The sequence below is a fragment of the Phacochoerus africanus genome, chromosome 11 (assembly GCF_016906955.1).
Source record: "Phacochoerus africanus isolate WHEZ1 chromosome 11, ROS_Pafr_v1, whole genome shotgun sequence".
NCBI classification, from domain to species: Eukaryota; Metazoa; Chordata; class Mammalia; order Artiodactyla; family Suidae; genus Phacochoerus; species Phacochoerus africanus.
Genome location: NC_062554.1, coordinates 119,509,106 through 119,535,409, shown reverse-complemented (window position 1 = coordinate 119,535,409; position 26,304 = coordinate 119,509,106). Strand labels below are relative to the sequence as shown.

General features: G+C 36.9%; 1 protein-coding gene across 6 annotated transcripts in view; it reads right to left on the bottom strand.

Annotated features, from left to right (window-relative positions):
• The window catches only part of RASAL2 (RAS protein activator like 2), a 388,439-nt gene that overhangs the window by 90,707 nt on the left and 271,428 nt on the right, over positions 1-26,304 (bottom strand). For all 6 annotated transcript variants that reach the window (XM_047752626.1, XM_047752627.1, XM_047752624.1 and 3 more), the window contains one exon: positions 9,261-9,367. In XM_047752626.1, the coding sequence (XP_047608582.1) occupies positions 9,261-9,367 (107 nt within the window). The remainder of the gene's footprint in view (positions 1-9,260; positions 9,368-26,304) is intronic.

Here is a 26,304-nt window from a genome sequence, read left to right as displayed (position 1 = left end):
ATTGCTGTGAGCTGTGGTGAAAGTCACAGACTCAGCTCAGACCCAGATCCTTTGTTACTATGGCTGTAGCACAGGCTGATAGCTGTAGCTCTGATATGACCACTAGCCTGGGAACTTCCATATGCTATGGATGTGGCCCTAAAAAGCAAAACAAACACAAAAAAACCAAACCACCTAAGAATAAATCTACCTAAGGAGGTAAAAGACCTATACTCAAAAACTGTAAGACCCTGATAAAAGAAACTGAAGATGAAACAAATAGATAGAAAGATACACTGTGTTCATGGATGGGAATAATTAATATTGTTAAAATGACCATACTACTCAAGGCAATCTACAGATCCAATGAAATCCCTATCAAAATACTAAGGGCATTTCTTCACAGAACTAGAACAAATACTTTCTAAATTTGTGTGGAAACACAAAGACCCCAGACAGCCAAAATAATCTTGAGAAAGAAGAATAGAGTTGGAAGAATCATATTCCCTGACTTTAGACTACACCACAAAGCTACAGTAATCAAAACAGTATGGCACTGGCACAAAACCAGACACACAGATCAATGGAATAGAATAGAGAACCCAGAGATAAATCCACACTTATATGGTCAAGTAATCCATGACAAAAGAGACAGGAATATACAATAAGAGAAGACAGCCTCTTCAACATGGTTCTGGGAAAACTGGAGAGCCAAATGCAAAAGAATCAAACTGGACTGTTTTCTCAGATCATAAAGAAAAATAAACTCCAGATGGTTTAAAGACATAAATGTAAGGCCCGAAGCTATACATCTTTTAGAAGAAAAGATAGGTAGTGTGCTTTTTGACTGTGGTCCTTATAACATTTTTTTGAAGGTGTCTTAGGCAAGGGAAATAAAAGCAAACATAAACAAATGGGGATACATCAAACTAAAAAGTTTTTGCATGGTGAAGGAAACTATTAACAAAACAAAAAGAGAGCCTACTGAATAAGATAAAATATTTGTAAATAATATATCCAATAAGGGGTTAATATCCAAAATATATAAAGAACTTATACAACTCATCATCGAAAAAATAAATAACTCAATTAATAAATGGGCAGAGGACCCGAAAAAGCACTTTTTCCTAAAGACGACATACAGATGGCCAACAGACACATGAAAAGATGCTCAACATCACTAATCACCAGGGAAATGCCAATCAAAATACTATCCCATTTTCCTATCATCAAAAAAGACAACAAATAACAACTGTTGACAAGGATGGGAAATTTTACGTATGTTTGGTGGGAACGCAAGTTGGTACAAACAGTATGGAGGTTCCTCAAAAAATTAAAAATACAACTACTATAAGATCCAGTAATTCCCCTTCTGGGTATTTACTTGAAGGAAACAAAACATTTAATTTGAAAAGATACAGGCAGGAGTTCCCATTGTGGCTCAATGGCAGCGAACCCAACTAGTATCCATGAGAATGTGGGTTAGATCCCTGTCCTCATTCAGTGGGTTAAGGAGGTGATGTTGCTGTGAACTATAGTGTAGGTCACAGAGGCAGCTCAGATCCCACACTGCTGTGGGAATGGTGTAGGCCAGCCCTTGCAGCTCCTATTTGACCCGTAGCCTGGGAATTTCCACATGCCGCAAAAACAAAAGAAAAAAAATATACATGCATACCAATGTTCACTGAAGCATTATTTATAAAACCCAAGATATGGAAACAACATTAATATCTATCAATAGATAAATGGATAAAAAAGGTGTATGATAAAATGATCTGGTATGTATGTGTATGTATTTATGTGTATATCACACACACACATGCTAGAATATTAGCCAATAAAAAAAATAAATAATATCTTGCTATTTGTGACAACATGGATGGATCTAGAGGGTATTATGCTAAGTGAAATAAAGTTAGACAAAGACAAATACACTATGATCTAACTTATATGTATAATGTAAAAACAAATAAATAAAAATGGACTCAGAGATACAGAGGACAAATGGGTGGGTGGCAGAGAAGAGGGAGCAAAATAGGTAAAGGGGATTAAGAGGTATAAACCTCCAGTTATAAAAAAAAAAATAAGCCTCAGAGATGAAATACCCAGCATAAAGAATATGGGAAGTAATACTGTAATAACTCTGCATGGGGATGGATAGTTATTAGACTTATAATGGGGATCATTTCACTATGTATGCAAAGGTCAAATCACTTCGCAGTACTTCTGAAAAGAACATAATATTGTATATCAAACAGATTCCAACAACAAAATAAATGATAAAAATGAAATTCATAGATGTTTAATTTAAAACAAAACTTTTCAAGATCCAGCAGTTTGGTATTGGCATTGGTTATAAAATTAAATGGCCTGATGGTAGGAAAGCACTTCAGGGTATTACTCTTTACCAGCAGTGTTTCTACCTTGCTGAGTATTGGCACAGCTGAGAAGTACAAAAACACCTTCCTGTTGAGCTAATCTTAGAAAATTGAGAAGTTGGCAAACTTTCCTGTGTATGTATTTCTAGCTTCCTAACTTTTTTGAAAGGAGAAAGCATCTAATACCTGTTATACTTAGTGGCTAATTATATGCCCCCCCCCGCCAAGCAGGTATTTGCCCTTCAAAATGCTTATTTCTGGTTGTGATATGAAAGGTGTTAAGCCTCTCTGCCCCCATTAAAGCAGAAGAAAAATATCCTGGCTTTGAGGAGACATCCTTACAGGACACTATCCATAAGAATGAACCATAATTGAATTCATCCTGTGCTCTCTCAAACAGCCTCCTTCTCCCAGGCAGGATAAGCTGGAATCTCTACTACTTCGCACTACTGCAAACCTATTTCTAGGTAGAGCCATGGAATGGGGAAGGTTTCCACCATTCTTTGATTCTTTCAAGTTCAGGATCTTGGCACTATGCCCTGCCATGTTGCTCCCTTTTCCTCCAGGTATTTGCTATCTGCTTTCTATTCCCCTCAAGGGGTTGTGTCTAACATTATGCCTTTTTTCTCTTCTTTGCATTTTATATTTTCTAGGTTATTTATCATTCAAAGATTTAAAAATTACATGCATCCTGATTTCAAAATGATTTAAAGTTATGGTTAATATTTAATATCTTCAGCCTACAATTTTTCTTCTCTGACATCCCTATGCTTTTTATATTATTTTTACCTCTGGTAGTAATATTTTGATAGGCATATAATATGAATATATATTCACACATATATGAATATAAATGCACTTTTTATTAAAAGAGGTATTACCGCAGGGTGATCCTATTATGGATTTTAACTCCACACAGATGGTCAGGAAAGAGAAGGAAGAAAGATGAATAAAGAATCTTTAAGCAGCAAAGGAGAAGACTAAGTGTCCTAAAACATAATAGCAATGAGAATACAAAAACTGAAAGAGCATTGTGGGTCAAGTGCTACAAATTCAAACTGAATGTTTCACTGCTAAGACTGAGATTCTTAGGCTGATCAGAGGTCACTGAGCCACAATAAAGTATTCTGTAAAATTAGACTGCTTATCTGAACTGACTGTCACAAACATTTAGGAGGGTAACTAACATGTAATGCAGCAACTTGTTTTGGGCAACAGCAGGCCCCTGAGAAACGATCACTTGCTTGTTTTTTACGGCAGAATTGAAGGTACAAAAGAAGATACTGGGAATACACGGACTAAAAAGAGTTCCTAATATTTTAATCAGTCATTTAGACAAACACTTCTCAATCCGGGCTGCATGTTAGAATCATCTGGAAAGGTTTTTTAAAAATGTAGAATACTGGGTTCTAGTGCAGAGAATTTAAGTGGTGGAGCCCATGCAGGGGTACTGTTTTTAAAGTTCCTTAGAAGATTTCTGTGTACAGCCAGAGTTGAAAACCACTGTTTGGACAATGTGCACTCTATGGTCTTTAGTAAGTATGCATGAAGCTTTCTGTCTCTTTGTTTAACTTAAAAAACAAAGATCTTATTGAGGATTCTATTCAAAGTAGAGAGAAATACCAACTGAGGCCAGTATCTTAATACTTAAGAAAGGATGTAACATTTCTTTTTGTACAGATTTTTTTTTTTTTCTTTTTAGGGCTGCACCTGAGGCATATGGAGGTTCCTAGGCTAGGAGTCAAATTGGACCTACAGCTTCTGGCCTATTCCACAGCCACAGCAACATGGGATCTGAGCCGCATCTGCGGCCTACACCACAGCTCACAGCAACACCAGATCCCTGACCCACTAAGTGAGGCAAGGGATCCTACCCACATCATCACGGATACTAGTCAAATTCACCTCTGCTGCGCCACAACGGGAACTCCTGTACAGGAATTTAATTTCGTCTACATTTATTCTTTCGAGCTTCCTTTCTTCCCCAAACCATGCAAAAGTTTCATCTTTTGACAGCCTTTTGTTTCTAGTAGGTCTGACTGGTAATGCTCAGGTGTCGCTGTGACAAGAACGTGAGGAGGGTTACACAGGAATAGTCAGTTACTGTCTTATTTCAACTATGCTTTCTGGTTGTCTTGGCATATATTTTAGTGCCTGAATTCTTTCAGAGCCAAGCTCAAAGCTAATACAAATGAAGCAGCTGCAACTGCATTGTGTTACATTCACATGGAAGGCCAACTCAGACCATTGTGTTATGGAAATGAGAACACTAAGCGGAGCACCTGGCCCGGAACACAAGCAGCTTTCTTTTAGCCAAAGCTAAATTGATGGCATCGTCTAAGGAGAAGCAATACAAAAATCATAAATATCAATAGTCACTTTATACATAGAATACTAAAGAAAGAAGCCTGTTCCCAAAACTCAGGCACTATGAAGCGAATCTACAGAATTACAAGATGTTAGCCTAGTCCCTTTCTGAATTAAATTTAAGTACTGGGATAACTTTTTATTAGTTTACTGACTCTTCCTAATCACTCTTGTAATACCATTTGAATGCAGTTTTAACAATAAAACCAAGAGAGGAAGTGTGAGACAGATACTTGATTCTGGTTCTTAGATAATTCATGTATATGCTATCCATTCAACAATTGTTTGTTGAGTGTTTCCTATGTACCAGGTACTGTTGTTAGGTATTGGGGTAGCTACAAAGATAAGTAGAAGAGATATTTATTGTATAATGAGGGACAGAGACCTACAAACAAATAACTGCAATTGGAATTAAAGTGAAGAAAGATGAAATGAAAGTGGAGGAAGAACAGAAAAACTATTTGGCAGATCTCTGCTTTCCTTACAGCTATGATTAGATAAAAATACAAATACATTTAAACATACCTAAAAGCCAAGACTTTGCATTAACCTATAGGTTCAATGGTCATATAAATTCCATCTTCCATTTCTTGTGTTCTTATTTTTAAACTTATTGTCTCTGCTATCTAATATCTGCATAAAAATGGCTTAAAGTCAGGAACATACAAGAATATACTGCTTACTAGTTACCTATTTTAAGTCCTAAAAAATAGAAATTTGGGCAAATGAAGAAGATAAACAAAGGTTTAAAGGTTTGGGGTTTCCCTGCTATGGGCTCACTGCTATAATTATTCCTTGGCTCCTTTCTGCCTTCTCCAGCAGCAGTCAGCAGGATACAAGCAACTCCTACCCACTGGCTTCTGGGGATCTCCCTAGGGTGAACCACTACTCTAGAACCATCAGCAGTGTCAGCTAATAGCTAGGGATTGGGGCCAGACTGGCCTTCTATTGAATGATAACCCCTTACCCATTACTTTGAGACAGTGAAAGCAAGGAGAGTCACACAGAGTCAAGTAATTTACCAATATTCAAAATATTTATTAAACTTGGTTTAGCTTTTGAGCCAAGACAAGTATTTCAATTAGACACATCTCAATGCTTTAGTGGCCAGCACAATTTAGTTAAACTTGAGAAACAAATCTACTTACAGCTGTGCTCCAACCTACCCATTCACCATCTCTTGCAATTTGTGCTTTCATGCTTTTTGTGGAATTTGTGATTCCTGCCTCAGTAAAGCTTTTCTCTATTCCCTGAAGGTATGAGTCACCTTATGAAGTATGTCTTTCAAATGCTATTCTCTCAGCCTGGAATACTCTCCTTCTCCTGTCAACTATTTTCATCCAGCCTTTGAAACTCAGCTGAAATAATGGCTCCTGGACAAAGCCTTAGCTTGCACAGTGCATTGCTAAAAATCTGTGTCACTAGGCTCATCTACCTCCTTATGAATCTGGTCATTTTTCTGTCTCTTGCTAGTAGACTACAAATCCTCTGGGTTGGAAATGCTGTTGTGTTCATTTCTGTTTCCCCAGTACCAAGGAGTGTGTCAAGAGTATCAATACTTTGATCAAAATCAATTGGCGAATCACCAATACTTCGCTCAAAATAAGCATTCAAGGAGTTCCCATCGTGGCTCAGCAGTACTGAACATGACCAGGATCCATGAGGATGCCTGTCTGATCCCTGGCCTCGCTCAGGGGTTAAGGATCTGGCATTGCCGTGAGCTGTGGTGTAGGTCGCAGACGTGGCTAGGATCCAGTGTTGCTGTGACTGTGGGGTAGGCTGGCAGCTGTAGCTCCGATTTGACCCCTAGCCTGGGAACTTCCATATGCCGTGGATGCGGCCCTAAAAAAACAAAAAGCTAACAACATAAGCATTCAGTAAGTGTGTCATTGTCATTGATTTCCATCAGACTTGTTAAAATCTATTTTATCTGCATTTAGTAAGCCTGAAAATAGATCTAGGATGAATAAGGCCCTTTAGGAGAGTCTATGACTAGCTCCTCTTTGGAGTTCTGATGCGTACTGACCCTGCTGTTCACCACTTAGTAAAGACTCCTGAATCCTAGAACCACAAGTAATTGTGCTTAAATCTCATTCTGGCCCCTTCATAAAGCTAACATGGAATTGATCTTTGAGGTGCTATATAAGTAACTTAAGTATCTCAAAGTTTGGTTCCTTTTTGTACTACTTTCCCATGTTCAAAAAGCCTTTTGTGATATTTACGACAAAAATATTTTGTGTTTATCTGAAAAGAAGGCGTGCTTCTTCCGGCAATACACTTAAGTGAGGTAAGTCACATTAGCTATTGGTATTATACGGAAATTTAAAAAATAGGATGTACTTCCACAGACATCCAAGTACTGCAGTGCCCCAAAGAGCCAACATATTTTGGTTTCTCTTAAAAGAATATAAATGATTTATCCACCATTATCAAAGGAAGGGACGTCACAGACTAGATTTTTCCGAATAACGAGTTTTATAAAGTTTCACATATCTTTAAGATTTGAAATATTCTCCATGGATATATATCACATAATATTATACAGTTCCCCTTTTTAAAAAGCCCAGTAGAAACAACAGAATTTCACTTTCCCTTGATGATTTCGGATTATTACCATCACTGACAATCACTGCACTGTGCACCATCCATTCCGGAGTACAATGGCACTACTGGTAAGTATCAGGCTATGTGCCTTTATCCTAAGTGAATTCAGGTTGTTTTTAATGACTCCTCATTTTTCATTTTCTCTGCTTCTTCCTCTACTCACTGCCATTTTTTAAAAAATTATTTTATTTTATTATTTTGCCATTTAAAGAAATTGCAATCAGTGTGTCAGTGTGTTCTGACGGCTATTTTCCCAAACAACTGTCTAGGTGAAGGCTTATGAATGGCTAAATTCTGGAGATTTAAGTGCATGGGCTTTCTGACTGCATCGGTTAGTCAGAGGTCCCTTCTTTCCCTCAATATTTCTAAATCCATGAGGTGACTGAGATTGTCAAAAGAATGTCAAATGAGTAAGTAAGTGGTCAGTAAGCGGTGCTAGTCTTCATGTATACGCATCACTGCCTTCCTACTTTTACTCCAAAATAATCAGTCTTATTATCAAGGTAAACAAATTAGCTGCCAATTTACTTTTTAAGTGAAAATTGTTACTGCTAATTAATTAAAAATTTAAAAGCCCAGCCATGAACTTCAGATTTAATATAAGAAGTACTTCAATGTCACCACATTGCAGAGGGATATTCTTCTTCAGTTATTCATGTTAAAGAAAAAAAAAAAAACTTAAGAATTCATCGTTCTACTCTAGCATAGTATGAAAACTTCAAATTTTAACTCAAACCTTTTCACCAAACTCTGTGTATAGATAGTTTCACTATATTTGATTTGCTTCACCAAGGAAACATGAAAGGAAAGAGAGAGAAAAAATGTTTTGCACTGATGAAAACAAATTTTAAATAAGCAGTCATGTCTATTAGAACAAAGAAATTTAGTAAAAGGCATGAAATTTTATATTTTAAAATTCCTGTCATAATTTGGTTAGAATATTAATGCAATTTGCTTGTGATCTTTAAAAATAAGATTTATAAAAATTTGAAAGGTATCACAGTACTAGATATCCACAAACTCTACAAGGCAGTGAGAATATATAACAAGGGGAAATCTTGCTTCTCAGGATAAACGCAAAATAAAACATTTGCTTTGGTTAACTTACAAGGGACTGCCAGCTTATATCTCAAAATACCAGTTCTACTTCAAAGATCATCCTAATTTTAAAAACTAATATCGGAATAAATAAAGAATATGACATATTTACTTGGCTGAATTTTTTTAAAAATCTTTTTTTTTTTCCCTCCAATAGAAAAGGCTAGTTCCACTTTATTGTACTACTAATAATGACCAACTTCACAGATATAATTCTTTTTAAGTTTAAAAACAATGAATTTTAATAAAATAATTTGATTAGAAAGTAAGTATATTTCTTATTCAGTAAACAAAGAAAATAGATGAATTAAAATCTGGGTTATTCCAAGTTATATCAAAAAGGTCTCCAAACCAGGGCTGCAACTGGTGGTCAGCTAACCTGATGGCTTATAGCCTTTCCATCTCGGCATTCTTTCATATATAATACTGATTCCCAGTACTGCCTAGTCAGTTTAAGGAGTATTTGTGATTGGAACATTTCTTCCAGGGTATTTCTTAAGCACTTACAGGGTCATCTATAAGATCGCTTAAGCAAAGCACAGGCCAGGTTTCAGGATTAGAACTCATAACTGTCTAATTCTCGGATAATTTGCTCTGCACCTTTGAGTCTCATCATTCTCTGCTTAGGCTCCACTACTAAAAAAATTATACCCCATCCTTTGGAAAAAAAAAAAAATCTACCAGCATCTTTATAGAACTGTGATAGGTTTTTAGCTAGTAACTTGATAAAGAGATTCTTGGGGAGCAAAATATTTTGATTTCTTAGCAACTGTCTCTAATTCTAAGAAGAGAGGAGCAAAGTAAAATATTCTTTTAGAGAAGAGACACACTTACTGGTACTTTGAAGGGTGAGGTATTTGCAGTGTCCATAGAGTTGGGTTTCTCTGATGTACTGGTCCCTGAGATACTCCGTCTGCGGGGGGACCTTTCTGCTGGCACCTCTGGAAAAGAAAAAAGAAACATCATTAAAAACCCAGATTTAGGGCTCTTCCACTGACCTGTAAAATTATTGACTTTTTTTTTTTTTCTCACAAAAAACTACTTTGCTTTAAAGGTACATTACATTCTATCTCTACATAATTTGTCTCTTTATCTCTAAAGAGACACCATCAAGACACTAGGGAGATTGTCCCCCTCATCAAGAATCTGCTTTAGTGTACAGCTTTTATCTTTAGCTATGCAAATATAAAAAGTAGTTTTCTCTATGTTTACTATTTCTAAGTTCACTTAATATTTGCATCTCACAGTGTATGAATCTACTTCTCTATGTCAGCAATATAGGAGTTAACAAAATCCAGTGAAATTTTTTTATATTCTTGTGAATAAATTTAGACTAGTGTTTCACATGATTTGATGATGTCTGCACAGAGGTCAAAGTTCAGTTCCGTGCTGATAAAATGATTCACCAGACTGCAACCAAAGGTCCACAAGAAAACTAAAAGCTGCTGCTAGGATAAAATAACATATATGCCTATGCAGATATAAAAATAGATCAGCTTCTCCTTGTTCTGGCGATACGACCTCACTAAGATCTTACTCTGGAATCCTAAATCTGTTTAAACTGACCTAACACGCTTCAGTTTTTGCAGATGATGTGGTATTCTCCAATTTAATTACTATACTCTACATTAAGGTTACATTTAAATTTTTTTTCATAGAGTGATATATATATATATATGCATATATATATATATGCACTTACACACGCACACACAGATGATAGATATATACATATTATACCTTTATCACAACTGCTTCCCATCTCCACTTCAACTGACAGACATATAGGAATCCAGCTTCTTAGATAACATTAGATAATCTCAACATGGACAAGGAAAAAAAAAACACATCCTAAAAAAAGTATTCTGTGTTATCTTCCAGATCTTAAAAAATAAAGAGTAACTCGTGACTCCAGATTCTGACATTTTGATTCCTGCTGTTCTCCCTTTAAAAGATAAATGCAGTTTAAACTTCCATTTCTGGCCTCCTGGCCCCTGGGATCCGTGCTACTTCCACTTAAGAGAAAGCGTTTTTTCTCTCGCTCTCTCCCCGTGTCTTGCTCTTCCCCCTCCCTCTCTACAGCTTGCAGAGAGCAAGCGAGAAAGAAACACACAGGACTGCAGCTATTCAATCAATCGTTCCGACTGCACATCCTCATTAGTTACTTTCAGGCTATTAGCAGACGCCCAACCACTGCCTCCTCTCAGTTACAGCAAATTTCACTGTATTACACTAATCTGCAGCAACAAAAAAACATTTACTGAAATTTATATTCAGCGGGTGCCAAGAGGACACCATTTTACACGGACCCAGTAATGCACACAAATCAATCCCTCCTATGAAAATCCAAAGGGGAGTGCCTACCCTATCACTATCACTGCATGCTGGGCACTGATTTTCTTTACATGACTAAACATTTCTTCACTGTGTCATCCTGGCCGGTTAAGACCTAAGCCAAATTGCAACATGCCTAATGACCGAGAGGTTGACAACACAGCGTCTTATGTGCCTGCAGTATAAGAAAGTTCCATGTTCTTACTGTATTGTAACATTATGACCAATAACTGTGAGTCTCCCAAGTTCTAACATCAGTAGTTAAATGAGCCTTAATGTACAAAGCATTTTCCGAATTAGGCATGCATGAATTCTAATACACATGTCTAAAAAAAAGGCAGTGTAATCAGCTAAAATTCATGGGAATGGCACAAAGCATTGTATTTAAATAAACCAGTTTGTCAAAGCACACCGAACAAGACCCTTGGACTTCAGGAACACGACTTTCCAAGTCAGGCAATTCTACCTGGGGGCAGGCAGGTGGGGACAGGGGCTGACAAAGCTAAAAGGAAATCTCATCTTTCCACTGATAACTACTGATCATTAGAAGATACATGAGATTGAATATTACACTGTAATGTATTTTAATCCCTGAATAATTGATGGAGAAACCAAATTGGGAGAAAAATAAGTTTCATTAGCAAGGATAAACTGATCTAGTAAACAGTTTTCCTTAATTTGCAATGTTCTGGCTAAGGAAATAAAAAGAAACATTTCCTCGCTGTCTTCAAACACCCAGTTTTAGTTTTCAGGCACATGAACTCATTAAGTAAATATACTTCAATGCTTTTAGCTATCTGAAATTATTTTTGGTTAAAATGAGCAATCACATTTCAAACTCTAACAAGTTCTTTGTTGGACTTGAGATTCTCTTTCTGTATCATGAAAAAAAAAATCACAACTGTGACGTAGCTTTAAGACTGTCATTGGGTTCAAAAAGAAGAAATCATTCTTGAAGTCTGAACAATTGCCACTAAAGAAGGAGAAATAAGGAAACAAAATAAGATAAATCCACTAATGATAAGACAAGGAAGCCTACACTTCTTGGCTTTCTCAGCCCTCGCAACAATGCAACTTATCTGCTTATGCAGAAAAGGGCTTTGTATATTAACGTTCTTTAGATTCATAACTATTTCAAAGCTGAGAGAAGAATATATACCCCAAGAACCAATGGCCACTTAGAAACAGGGGAGCAGCATTAGCAAGAGCGGAAATAATAACTTGCTGGATTAGTCAAAGGCTGGCCTGCATGTTAAACTGGTCCAGTTACCTTTAACTTTAAAGCCACAAGCAGTAAGGAAAGCTGCCCTTAAAGCTACATTTCTGCTGATTTGGAAGGAAAAATCTATACCAGTTCCGTAGGCCAAAATTAGACAGCTCTCTGCCCTACCCCCTCATACTACATACATTACATTATTTTTACCTGCTGTAAAAATTAATATTCTTTTCAGTCACAATATTAAGGTTACTTGAAAATATGCTCACTCAGACTGAGACAAGAGGCATAGAATATTGTTTCAGTAGATAAAGGTCTGAAACTATTTTGTTCACTTTCTCATCCCCTAAAAATAATATTTTTCATCTTTAGCTTGAAAGGCAAAAAAAGTTATAAAAAGTCCAGCTAAGTTTTAAATTTATCTCTTCATTTCCTTTGCCATCGGGCATGAACTGAGATGAGGTGACAACTTATAGCAATGAGAGATGACCTCCAATACAGCTCCACGGAGGATGATGCATTGAACAAAGAGACATTTGGGTGCTTTTCTTAGCAGCTCTACCAGCTCTCTGTGTGATTATATGTAAGCCATTTCAACCCTTCCCGCTTCGATCTTCAATAAACTGGGTTACTCAGACAACCAGAGAAGACGACAAATGAATTAGTTTATATGTTTTGATACAAAATTAGCTTTTTGGAAGAATGGGGCTCTCTAAATCCAAAGCATATTATTAAAATGTCATTTCCTTAACAATCATATTTTCCTCTGTGTCAATGGCTTTCTTAGAAAAGTGTGGCAAAAAAATTGACAATTGGATAATTATAGGGGCAAAGGCACTTTTGGTGGAAAATGTGCCTATTCAACAAACAGAACTCAACCCTGCCCTTCAGACCAGTGTGTTCATGGCCTTTTGTTTACTTTAAAGGAAGCCAACGTAACAAAAAGTGTTTCAGGGAGGGGAAAAATTGTAGAAAGGAGACAGGCAGATGAAGAGGTAAAGTAATTTCACCACAGTAACTACAGTGAATAGGTGGATGTATGAAGAAGGTGAGTGAGAGTCAATACTGAAGGAATTTAAGAGGTCAGGTCAGCCTTATAGGTTTATCAGGGACAGACACTGCAGCCAGAGAGGCCAATACAAAGCTTCCCGGGGAAAGTGCAGCTGGAGGGCAGTGGGTCTGGTGGCACTAAGCGGGGACACATAACAGCAGAAAAGCCTAAGAGGAACTAGGGAAGGCACACTCAGGCCATGTGGGCCTTACAGGCCTATACAGAAGGACTGAACTTTTTATTCTGAAGGAAAAAGCACAAGGTGAAATGCACAAGGTACAAGTCACATAGAAAACTATGGAGATACAACTTATTGGCACCTGCTTAGTTTCTTTTTAGAATTATGAACAACAAATGTGATTGAAATGGTTCTAGAATTATATTATATTTAGAAAGAGAGTAAGGGAAATGTTTATCATATTAACCAAAGGTTAGATTTCAAAAGCTTCTGCGACTAACTTAAATGAGAAAGGTATCTATTACGACATATCATTATGGTCAAGTATCTATAAACATCAACTGTATTTACTTTTTGTTTAGTCACATTTAACCAAATTTCATATCATGTTATATATGCATATACTTGATACAAACAACATAGCTAAAAATGTCATAAATTCTAATAGTGTCTGCCAGTTATAGAATGAATTATCACAATGTTTTTTAAGTACAGGAAATGATTCAAAAGTACTTTTTTTTCAGGAGAAAAAGATGTACTTCAAAATTATTTAACCACTTCTTTTGTGAATAATTTGTCTAAGAGAAATATTTTTCTATTTTCACAATAATCTGAGCTAGTATTAAATGCTTGTTACGTGCTAACAACTGGGTCTAGTAACTCTCTTAATTTTGGGATAGCCTCTGAGGCTGTAGCAATTACTACTGTCTTAGATGAAGATGGAGGCAAAATTTAAAGACGAGAATAATCTTCCAATGTGAAAGTAATTTCAGAAAATTCAAAATGATGAACAGAATGAAGAAAGATATTTATAAAGTTTTAATTTGGTAGATAATGATATAAGGAATCAAAACAGCCTCATAGCAAAACTCTCTAGTTATGACAGACCAGGAAAAGATTTCATGTTCACAGATGCAGTCAGTTTGGCATCTAGAGTATGTCTAAATACTTCACATTAACAGCAACTCAAGCTGATTCCTAGTAATTCTGTATACAGAATTATAAAACATGAATGAATGTGAATGTTCTGCCAATTATAATTACTCACAGGCCCCTTTAATATTTGATATGATATTTAGGAAAAAAGTATTCTAGTATTATCATCAAAATGGAATTCTTTAGTTTACTTCAAAAATCTTTTCAAAAATCAATAACGTTTCAACAAAGCATGATAGAAAATTAAATATGCACTAAACTGTGTTTGTTCAGCCATTCAAGTCACTGGAACTTCAGTGTGTATAATGTTGCTGTGAATGAATCCACTACCATCTATTTTCCCTTCCAGTGTAAAAATGATGACAACAATAAATAGGATAAGTCCATGGCTCAAGTTATTAATGAGTGGGTTAGGCAAATCACTTCTATCTCTATGCTTTGAATTCTAAATTAGGAGAATTCTTCCAACATAGGAGGCACAGAACAGATACAGGAAGGAAAGAATAGTATTAGGAAATGGGTTTGAACCTCTTCGGTAAAGAGGGGATTTAATAACAAATGGCAATTGTGAAAGAAAAAAAAGGCTTCATGAAGTTTCCCACTTTTTGCTGGAGGATTCCTAAAAGTAACGGGAATTTAAAGATACAGGAAGAGGAGTTCCCATCGTAGTGCAGCAGAAACAAATCCAACTAGGAACCATGAGATTGCGAGTTCGATCCTTGGCCTCGCTCAGTGGGTTAAGGATCCAGCGTTGCTGTGAGCTGTGGTGTAGGTCACAGACACAGCTCAGATCTGGCATTGCTGTGGCTGTGGCGTAGGCTGGTAGCTACGGCTCCGATTAGACCCCTAAGCCTGAGAACCTCCATATGCTGCGGGTGCGGCCCTAAAAAGACAAAAGGCAAAAATAAATAAATAAATAAAAAACAAATAAAGACAGGCAGAGAATGGTTTTATAAAGGAAAAGTGATAAGAGCAAGGAGGAGAAAATTACACCCTGCATTTATTTAGTTGCTGACAACATAGCACCTGGGTGTTTTCAAGACTTCCCCACCTGATTTTCAATAGGACATTTTCTGCTGTATCCCACTTGTGCTGCTGTAAAGCCAATGCACTGACAGTACCATTCAGCCACTCCTGAAATACAAATCCCCAGAGCCACTGTAATTCATCTGATTTGTATCACTTAGACCATAGTACTTCACACAAACAAGCAGTCCTTTCAAGTCTGCATGTCCTAGATACTTCAATACGCACAAATCGGTGTTAAGTACAGAAATGTGGTGAATTCTCAGAGTAAACCCATCCAGTCTCCCCTACCTTTTCTTTAAGTCGACAAATTTATTCTCCATTATTACTATTATCATTTAAAAATTACCCTTGTTAATATAATAGAACAGATTTACATCTGGTCAAATAAATAACCTGAACACCATACTTAACTCCATTTCTTCAGCTTAGGGCTTCACATGATGATACTGGATGAGATGACAGAGAGCAGTTTCAATGTAAAAACACTGTTAACGAGAAAGGCTAAGAAAACAGCTCGGGGATATTTACACATGATTTCTTAAGTTTCGAATTCAAGGAATCTCTGGTTCTTAGTAGTAACAACCAGGGAATCATCGTCACCGTCATAATATAAGGACAGCTACAACATCAACCTATCATATATAACTGCTATTGTATGCTAAGTGTTTTATATTAATGTTCTCTTCAATCCTCATGACAACTTTCTGGAATTGGAATTATCACCCCTATTTTAAAGGTGAGGAAACAGGAGATGTTCCATTACTCTGCCCATGTTTGGAGGGCTGGTAAAGGGCAGAATCAGGATTAGAACCCATGCAGGTTGGATCTAGGGCCGGTATTTTAATCACCACGCATGCTATCTTGCGTTTTGTATAATGGATATAATGTGTAATGAAGAAAAATAAGATAAACAATCATGGAGACTCTAATTTTCTTCCTTCTTTCTAAAAATAACTCAAAGAACTTTAACAATATGCACAGGAGTTCCCCTCGTGGTGCAGCGGAAATGAATCCGACTAGGAACAGTGAAGTTGAGAGTTCAATCCCTGGCCTCGCTCAGTAGGTTAAGGATCTGGTGTTGCCGTGAGCTGTGGTGTAGGTAGCAGACTCAGATCCTGCGTTGCTGTGGCTGTGGTGTAGGCCAGCAGCTGCAGCTCCGATTTGACCCCCAGCCTGGGAACCTCCATATGCCTCAGTGTGGCCCTAAAAAGCAAAAAAACAAAACAAAACGATGTACATGATTCTTCATATTTCAAAGAGAATTAAATCATATTCTTGGAGTATCATTTACTGCAAACAAAACTCCATCATTCTCAATCCTGGAATGCTAGTAAGAACACTCTAGTCAAGAAGTAAAGAGAAGTGAGCCAATGGGGTAAAGAGGAAAGATGACCTGCTTAATGCAGTGGTTCAAAAATTTGAACAAAACAGAAATTAAGCTATAAAAAAATACCTACTATTGAGTCCTTGAAATAAAAAGTGATGACAAATAACCTGCCCTTTGTGAGGGATAGATGAACAGGTGAAGCGCAGAGGTTTTTGAGGCAGGGAAAATACTACGTGTGATTCTGTAATGGTGGATACATGTCTTACACATTTGTCCAAACCCACAAAAGGTACAACATCAAGACTGAATCCCAGTGTAAACCATGTACTTTGTGTGAGTATGATGTGTTGGTATAGGTTCCTCAACCATAACATGTACCACTCTGGGGGGGAATATTGATAATGGGGGAGGCTATGCATTTGTGGGGGCAAAGGTATATGGGAAAATCTCTAACTTTTTCTTAAATTTTCTGTGAACCTAAAACTGCTCTAAAAGAATAGTCTTAAAAAAAACCCAAAACAAATAGCTCCCACTCTTCTATCCTCATAAAACACCTCATCTTCAGTACACCTAAGTGGAGAGATGACTACTTAGGCCAATTCTAGGAGACAAACATAGATTAAAAAGCCTTAAGATTTTAGGTTTCACAAAGAACAATCTCTAAATAAATAGAAAGCACTGTTCAGCATAAAATGACTGTTTTGAACATTTCAATCTAGTCATTTATAAGATTTTCTTAAGCTCATAGCTTCGTTCCGGTAAATAATATTTTGTCTTCGACTCTGGAAAATAATATGTCTTAGAGCAGAGATGTCCTAAGACCTTTATCTTCATATACAATCTTGGGTATAATCTAATTTCAAACTATGATTTCGGTGTTCATCTTCAAAATCTTTTTAAAAAATATCTGGTCCTTGATTATGCTAGGGTCTTTTGAGACTAATTTGGGTTTTATTCCAAAACAGGTATTATTAGAAGGCATTGAAAGCACTTAAATACAAATATTTAAGCCTCTCATGGAAAGATGAGAACTTAATCATTTGCTGAGAACCAAATATGCATGTGGACCTCACTTATTAGTGAAGGTAACAGAAAGGGCCTCCATGCGATGTTGATTTGTAGTCCCTTAACCACCAAACACTGTCAACCCTCTCTTCAAAATGTCTTTTGGCTTCATCTTGTTCTCTTTTTTTCCGCTACCATATATCATTCTAGTGCAGGACTTTTTTTTTTTTTTCTTTCCTCATGTAGATTATGGCAGAACACCCCTAACTGATCTCACAGACTTCTGTTTCTCCCTGCTTAAAGCTATCTTGCTCACCATTACCAGATTAATCTCCCTAAAACATCACTTTCTTGATGTAATTACCTTCCCAGAGATCCTAAAGGAAGACAAGCAGGCCCTGAGAGAAAGAACCACCTAGCTCCCACCTTACAGTCACTTTCTTCTGCCAACACCCTCCAACAAACTGCCTTAGTCAGATGATCCCTCTGCTCTTAAGTGAGCCATATTCAGTCCTCTGTGTCTGTCTTTGCTGCTAATGGTTTTCACTTCTCTGCCAAATCTTGCGTAAACTTCAATACCAATTTCAATTCATCTTCTTTCATAAAACCAGGCCTAATTATTCACCTTCCCTTGATTTCCAAGTAATACATTTGTTTAAGTTCATATTACTTGATTATACATTCTCTAGTTTTGGGTACCGAACTATATTCCTGCCCAGTACTCTGTTCTAAAGTTCAGGTCTTGCACTGCAAGATTTGAATACTGGTGATCCTGTCTAAATTTTCAAATTAAACAAATTTTAATAAATAGAATTCTCTCATTTTTACATATTTCTCCCATGTTTCCATAAACTGCACCCATTCATGCTTGTCTTGCCTGCAGCACTAAAACAGAGTAAAAGATAACTGGTATCAAATTTTAACTAAACAGCTGAAACATAGTTAAGCACATTCTGTCCACCTTTTTTCTCCTTTGATAAATACATGAGATCATAGAGAACTAACATTTTTTTAATGTTAAAATGGTAAAATATCAGCAATTTTATGTGGTTTAACTTAATTGATAGTGAAACTATTAATATATTTTCTAATTATTTCTAATTCACATATGCCACTAAAATTTATCATCTAGTGAAGTTTAAGAATCACTCTCATTTTATATTAACTTGAATCCTCCATTATAATTGAGATTTTCATAAAGAAGCTTCATGGGAGATTTTTCCCTTCCATGCATCATTCTATTTAAAAATTCAGAAATTTTCAGGTTTTTTTTTTAAGAATCACACTTAAATATAAATTAATCAGGTTTATATCCCGATATTTTCTTACTCATTTCTATTTTCTTTAAATATCTGTTCAGCTTGATTTCCTTAAGTTTTGTTTGTTTGTTTTGTCTTTTTAGGGCCACACCACCAGCATACGGAGGTTCCCAGGAAAGGGGTCAAATTGGAGCTGTAGCTGCCAGCCTACACCACAGCCACAGCAACACCAGATCCCAGCCGAGTCTGCAACCCATGCCACAGCTCACGTCAATGCCAGATCCCTAACTCACTCAGTGAGGCCAGGGATTGAGCCTGTGTCCTCATGGATGCCAGTCAGATAGATTTGTTTCCGCAGAGCCAAGGAAAAAATTTGAAAAGAATTTCCTCTCTCCTCCCCCTTTTCTAAGGCTATCCTCTAAACAAAGGATGTAAGACTTAAAAGCCCTAAGGTAACCATGACCACACGTGGGGCTCAATATGGATTCAATTACCATGCTTAGATGTTAGCATGGTCCTTAGCACTTTTCTTCAATTTAGACACCAGAATGTCCATTTGTTTATTCACTTGCAATGAAAAACAGAACTATCACTGATTGTAAATATTAATGCAAGTGTGATCCAGCATTCATTCTTTTTCTGAAGTCAACCTATATGAGAAATCAAACCGTAATTGGTAGATTTTAAACTACTGATTCAATTTCTTTAATGGCATTAGGTAGCAGGGCTACTTACAATTTTTTATCCTTAATATAATCAATTGTAATAAATTACATCATTCTGTAAAATGTCCATTTTCTCTACATTTTCAAATATTTTAGCATAAAGTTGTTCCTGATAGTCTATTTTCAAATCTCTGATTTTATGTAATTTTGCTTTTTTTCCCATTTCTAACATTGTTTATTCGTGCTTTCTCTTTTGTGTTGATCAAATCTTGATGGTTTTTATCTACTTTTCACTGGACTTTGGAGTTCCCGCTTGTTGCTCGGTGGTTAAGGAACCTGACTTGCATCCATGAGGATGCAGGATTGATCCCTGGCCTCGCTCAGTGGGTTAAGGATCTGTTGTTGGCGTTGCCGTGAGCTGTGATGTAGGTCGCAGACGCAGCTCGCATCCAGCATTGCTGTGGCTGTGGTGTAGGCTGGCGTTTACAGCTCCAATTAGACCCTGGCCTGGGAACTTCCACATGACGTGGGTGCGGCCCTAAAAAGACAGAAAGACAAATTAAAAAAAACAAACAAACAAAAAAAAAAAAAACATTTGCATTGGACTTCTTAAAGAAAACTCTTAGCTTTATTGATTTTATTACATTTAATTTTTGTCTTCTATTTCATTATCATCTGCTGTCATCTTCATTATTTCCTTCCCTAAACTTTCTTTGGGTCTATTCTTTCTTTTAACTTGTTGAGCAGAATGCTTAATTGGCTCATTTAATTTTATTTTTTAAACATAAACGATTAGAGCTATGAGTTTCTCAACTATTTTGGCAATATTTTACAAGTTTTGATATTCACTATTTTCAGGATGGTCAGTTCTAAGTATTTTATAATTTATTATTATTTCTTTGACTAAGGAGTTATAACAAGTAACTTTGAAAGTTTTTAAAAAGAAAAGTTTTAAAAGTAAAAATTCTGGTACTATTTTCTGATTTAGTTCATCTATGATCAGGAGAATATGTTCAATATGATATAAAGAATTTAATTTATTGAGATTATACCTCAATCTATTGTTAGTTTTCATAAAGATGCCATTATGTACTTGAGAAGACCATATAATTGTTGGATTCAGGATTCTTATAGATGTCCATTAACTCAAGCTTATTATGTTTTTTTTTTTTTTTATTTTCTGTACCCTTACTAATTTCTGTAGATTGGACTATTGATTTATCAATTTCTCCTTATATTTCTGTCAATTTTTGCCTTATAAATTTTGAAGCTTTGTTACTGAGTGCATGGGAGATGGCTGTAACTTTCTAGTAATTTTTATGTTATATCATTACAAAAGGACTTCCTTTATCCCTAGTAATGCTTTTTGACCTAAAGATCCATTTGATCTCATTTTCATGGCTATGCTAGCTTTCTTTAATTAGTATCTGCCTGATTTATCTTTTCCCCAAACTTTTACTTTTAACCCTCCTGGGTCCCTATGTCTCTCTCATTCACAGCATTAAAAAAAAAAAAAATTGAGTCTGACAATTTTTACACTTTTAACATTTTCATATATTGTATTTTCTGATAGTTGGATTTTATTTTTACTATTTTACTTTATTTCTATGCTTTTTTCTGATTTTCTGTCTTTTCTCAGATTATGATACAGTTTTAAAAATTCATTTTCTCCTCTACTGCTTTTGAAGTTATACACTCTATTTTCATTCTTTTTATTTTTTATTTTTTTTCCTTTTGAGGGCCACACCTATGGCATACGGAAGTTACAGAAGTTCCCAGGCTAGGGGTCAAACTGGAGCTGCAGCTACCAGCCTATGCCACAGCCACTACAACACAGGATCCAAATCTCATCAGCTTGATGCAAACCACATCAGCTTGTGGCAATGCTGGATCCTTAACCCACTGAGTGAGGCCAGGGATCAAAACCACACCCTCATGGATACCAGTCAGGTTCTTAACCCACTGAGCCACAACAGGAACTCATATTTTTATTCTTTTAATAGTTGTCCTTAACATTTTAACACATGGACCTAAAGCTAATCCTGATTCTATCTTTCTCTTGAACAAGTCAATGATCTTAAAATAATTCAGTTCCACTCAGCCCCTTTCTACCTCTGACATATAATTGTTGTCCGCTCTTTTAGGTTTACCTTATCAGACTTGCGGTTATGAATTCTCAGGAGATATTTATCCTCCTTCCTTCCCTACCAGTCCAGACTAAAACAAATAAGATTTGTCAATTTTTGTCAGTGAGCATTTTTTTTTTTTTGTCTTTTCTAGGGCCGCTCCTGCGGCACATGGAGGTTCCCAGGTTAGGGTCTAATCGGAGCTGTAGCCACCAGCCTACGCCAGAGCCACAGCAACGTGGGATCCCAGCCACGTCTGTGACCTACACCACAGCTCACGGCAATGCCGGATCCTTAACCCGCTGAGCAAGGCCAGGGATTGAACCTGCAACCTCATGGTTCCTTGTCGGATTCATTAACCACTGTGCCATGACGGGAACTCCAGTGAGCATATTTTAAAATTCCCACTTTCACTCTTCAAGGAACCCCAGTCCTATGGAGAACAGTGGGGTGGGGTTTTCAGTTCTAATTCCTAGACTTTTGTTTGGTCCCTAAATTCATCTCCTATGTTGTAGTAATTAAATTTAACCTGGAATTCTGAGACAGGCAAATGCCCCCAGGGCCATTCACTGTCTGAATTTTTGGTTGTTTTCTTTTTTTCTCCTCCTGGGGATGTCCTTTCCCTCCAGAAAGGAGAGTTCAGCCATTTAGTTTAAAATGTCTGTTTCATCAATATGACATTTCTAGTTGCTTCTGTATTATTTTTCAGGATGTCTAGTCTGCTATATTGCCAGATGTGAGTTTTAATGTTTGAATGTGTTTTCCTCTTGACGTTAGATATAATTTTAAAAATCAGATAATAGTTGCTAATACAAAATTATTAACTATGGTCAGCAGAGTCATTTAGAAACTTAAAAATATTTAGGTTTTATAAAAATCACATTCTTTTATAAAATTATTCAATAACTTGAATTACAATGAAATAAAATGAATTCATTAAATACAGTTTAGAAAATATAAAGGAGTACAAAATAGTTGTTGGGTATTTTCCTTCTTGCTACAATTAGGAAAACCCACTCATAATGTACTGAATAATAATGGCAAACACTATCAATGCACTTTAAATGTTACTTGCAGGTCTAAGAATAGAAGATAGTAGTAGAAAAAGGAGCAAAAGGTAGTAGCTCTTTCAGAATAATTTAGATAACTGTGAAAATGGCTGAATTCCAAACATTTGGGTCTCTGAATAACATTCATTCCTTTATTCACAAAGTACTTATTAAGTTTATTACTTAAGCACCTATTCAGTACTATTCTGGAAAATGTTAAATATTAAGAGACGATCCCCACCCTGCAGCAGCAGAATAGTGCTAGATGGGTACATAAATAACAACATAAAAGGGTACACAAATAACTAACTACAAGTCTGGATAAGATAAATGATATAGTAATACAATGGCTGTTAGCTCTCTCATCTTTCCTACTTTCCATTGCTAAATCTTTACATGAATCTTTGATTACTGTATGAGCCTCTCCCTTCTCCCCCTCAAAAGGTTAATTCTGTACTGTTAGTCCCGTCCTTACCCCCAAACCTATAAAGGATTTTGTTCTCTCAGTTATTCTCTTATAAGTTCCATATCTGCTCTCTCTTCTATCTAAAAACATGCACAGGTCTCTCCAATTAAAAAAAAAAAAAAAGTACCTTTTCTATCAGTCACAGATCTCTCGAGGTAAGAGGTGTAACCTGTGGCTCTCACTGTCTCACTGTCTGTTGTCTTTCTCAGTTTCATAAAATCTGACTTCCTCTTCTTCAACTTTAATGAATGAAATAGCACTAATACCTTCACGGGTTATCAAAAGACTCGGTCAAATCCAGAGTGTTTTCTGACTTCTCCTTGGCTTTTGTAATCAAGGACACTCCTGATCACAGTGTTGACCTTCCCTACCTTGGTGCTTGTAATAACACAACACCCTGGTTTTCCTTCCACCATTAGCCTTGGTCTGTGTTGCCTTTTTCTCTCTATCCCAGTCCATCCTCAGCCCTACTCCTCGGTGTTCTTCAAGATTCTGTCCTTGTTCTCTACTTTTTCTTGGCAGTCTCTCAAGAGTAAATCACCTGTAAGGGCTTCAACTATCTTTGTTCTCTAGATGGCTCCCATCAGAACCATATTTCTATCCAGATGTGCACTCGTTACCTCAAACTCAATATATCTAAATGGAACTTACCTTCGCCCCTCACAAACTGGCTCCCTTTCTCAACTTCTCTATTTCTGTTAGTAGTACCACGAGCCTCCCAACTTCAAAAATAAGTTTGACATTTTCTTCCCCACTCCTCCAACTGATCACTAATTCTGCTGACAGAGCCTTTGTAATTTCTCATCTTTTCATCTCAGTTGTTGATCTAAGCTGTGCAAATATTCAGCTGTACCTGGAGTGCACCTGGTGCTGAAAAGACAGAGGATTGAACCCCTATTGTGGAGGCAGTCACAATCTAGATAATAATAAATAAGAAAACAACCAATTATAATACAGAGGGTTAAGTGTTAAAAATAGAGGCACTTATTTAATACCTGGACTACTGTAATAGCTTTCAAACCTCTTTAACTGCTTCTAGTCTCTTCCCTCAATGTGACACTTTCAGATATGTCTTCCTAAAATAACTATTTTGACCATATCCTTTTTTTTAGTCAAGAATATTTAATTCTTCCCAAATGCTTTCAGGACAAAATTGTCACTAGTTAGTCTGTCATGAAAGATCCTAAACAGTAAGCCACCAAATATCCTTCAAGTATTATCTCCTATTACTTCCTTTTTTTTTTTTTTTTCTTTTTAGGGTTATACCAGCGGCATATGGGAGGTTCCCAGGCTAGGGGTCGAATCAGAGCTACAGCTGCCAGCCTACACCAAAGCCACAGCAATGCAGGATCCTAGCTTCGTCTGTGACCTACACCACAGCTCACGGCAATGTGGGATCCCTAACCCACTGAGCGAGGCCAGCGATCAAACCCTCATCCCCACAGACCCCAGTCAGGTTCGTTAACCACTGAGCCACAGAGGGAACTCCTCCTATTACTTCTTTACATGCACTTTCCATTCCTTCCAAATCAGTTTACTCACTGGGCATGAATGTTATATTTCTCCTTCTCTTCCCTTCTTACAGAAAACTCCACATTTCCATAAAAACATATTCTATCTTTTGAGATTCAGGTTAAATCCCATCTCTGTAAGGAAACACTCAGTGTTCCTAATCAAAAATGATGTCTCCCTTCAAATTTTCAAAGCAGTTTTTGCCTGGATCAATCATTTCACAATCAGGTACTGCCTTATTTCATTTTCTCCATTGCTGTTTTGAATTAACATTAAATTTTTTCTCGCTTAATTGTACACACAGTTCATGTCTTCTCTCTTACCAAACTCTATGTTTCCCACAAGCAGCTTTATCTTATACATCTTTGGATCCAGTCACAGTACCTAGTTCATGGGCAAGATTTGAAACAGTGGTAGGGGTTTTAGAAAATTCAGTCTGCATGAAGGGCCGATGCTGACAGAAGAAAACACACACACAAAGGCAGGAAAGGGCAATATTTGTCCAAGATGGAGAAAGTTAATCAGTTTGGTGCAATGAAGGGTACGCCCCACACCTGACCTACCATCACCAAAAGGAGTACTGGAATGTCAAGTGGAAAGGCCAGAATAAGTTCCAGACTAAGGCGTTCCACCTTTATCTGACAGGAGATGAGGGAGCCCTGGGAGGTTTTAAATAGAATAATAAAGAGGGCATAGTTTTATGAAGTTTCATCAAACCAGTATTGTGCTAAATTAATAGGAAAGGCCTGAATATCAGTTAAGTGACTCTAGTGCAGAGATGAAGTAATAAAGTCTAACCAGCACTGAGTGCTTTTCTTTCAAAGAGGGAAATCTGCCATAAAGTTCCTTAGGCAAAGAAACCACAGTTGCATAGGTTCTCTGATTCAATGGCCCTTTTGGGCCCACTTGTCCTAGATTCACCACAAAGTAGACTGTTTTCTCTTGGCATCTTCACTGGGAAAAGCACGTTCTACCATTAAGGTCGCTGATGGTAACTACACTAGCCAATGACTCATTACTTAATCCTCAAGTTAATCCAAGCTCTATCAAGAGAGTTTGCTCTTAGTTCCTCTGGAGGAGGAGTTGAGTAAATTCCTGTTTACCCACCGATGGAGATATTTGCTACTAGTGGTCAAGACCAAGCTTCAATCCCCAAACTATGACCTGCTGACATCCAGGGCTCAGCCCTGCCATAGCAGAGCGCAGAATGCATAGCTGTCTACTCGCTTGGTATAACTTCTTGTTTTAGCTCTTAAGCAGAACCATGACACTGACTTCCTTGTGTTTTATCTATTACATCTGTTCAGGTTTCCTTACATTAGGTGGACAGTTTGTAGGAATTTGCATTTTTCTTCTAAGCATGTCTTAATGTCCTTTGTCTTTTTTATCCTCATCTGCGGATAAAGAGGAGTGGGAATGGGGTGGTGTGAGAGGGGTACAAACTGTAGTACTTTTTATCTGCCCATCTCTATGTGATCAAATCCATTTTTGGTATAGTAGGATAATGGTCAAAAAAGAAATTAATCTTGAGGATAGACAATTAGAATTCATAAAACTATTATGCAAGAGCAAGGGAAAGAGGACTACCTGCCCTTCCTGAGATGCAGTAGGATCTAAGTGGTTGGTTTTACTCAGGGATATTTGTATTTGCTTTTCTTTATTGATATTTCTCTGTTGTGGGGGGAGGGGGGAGGGAATGTGAAACATACATTAAGAGCAGCTTCA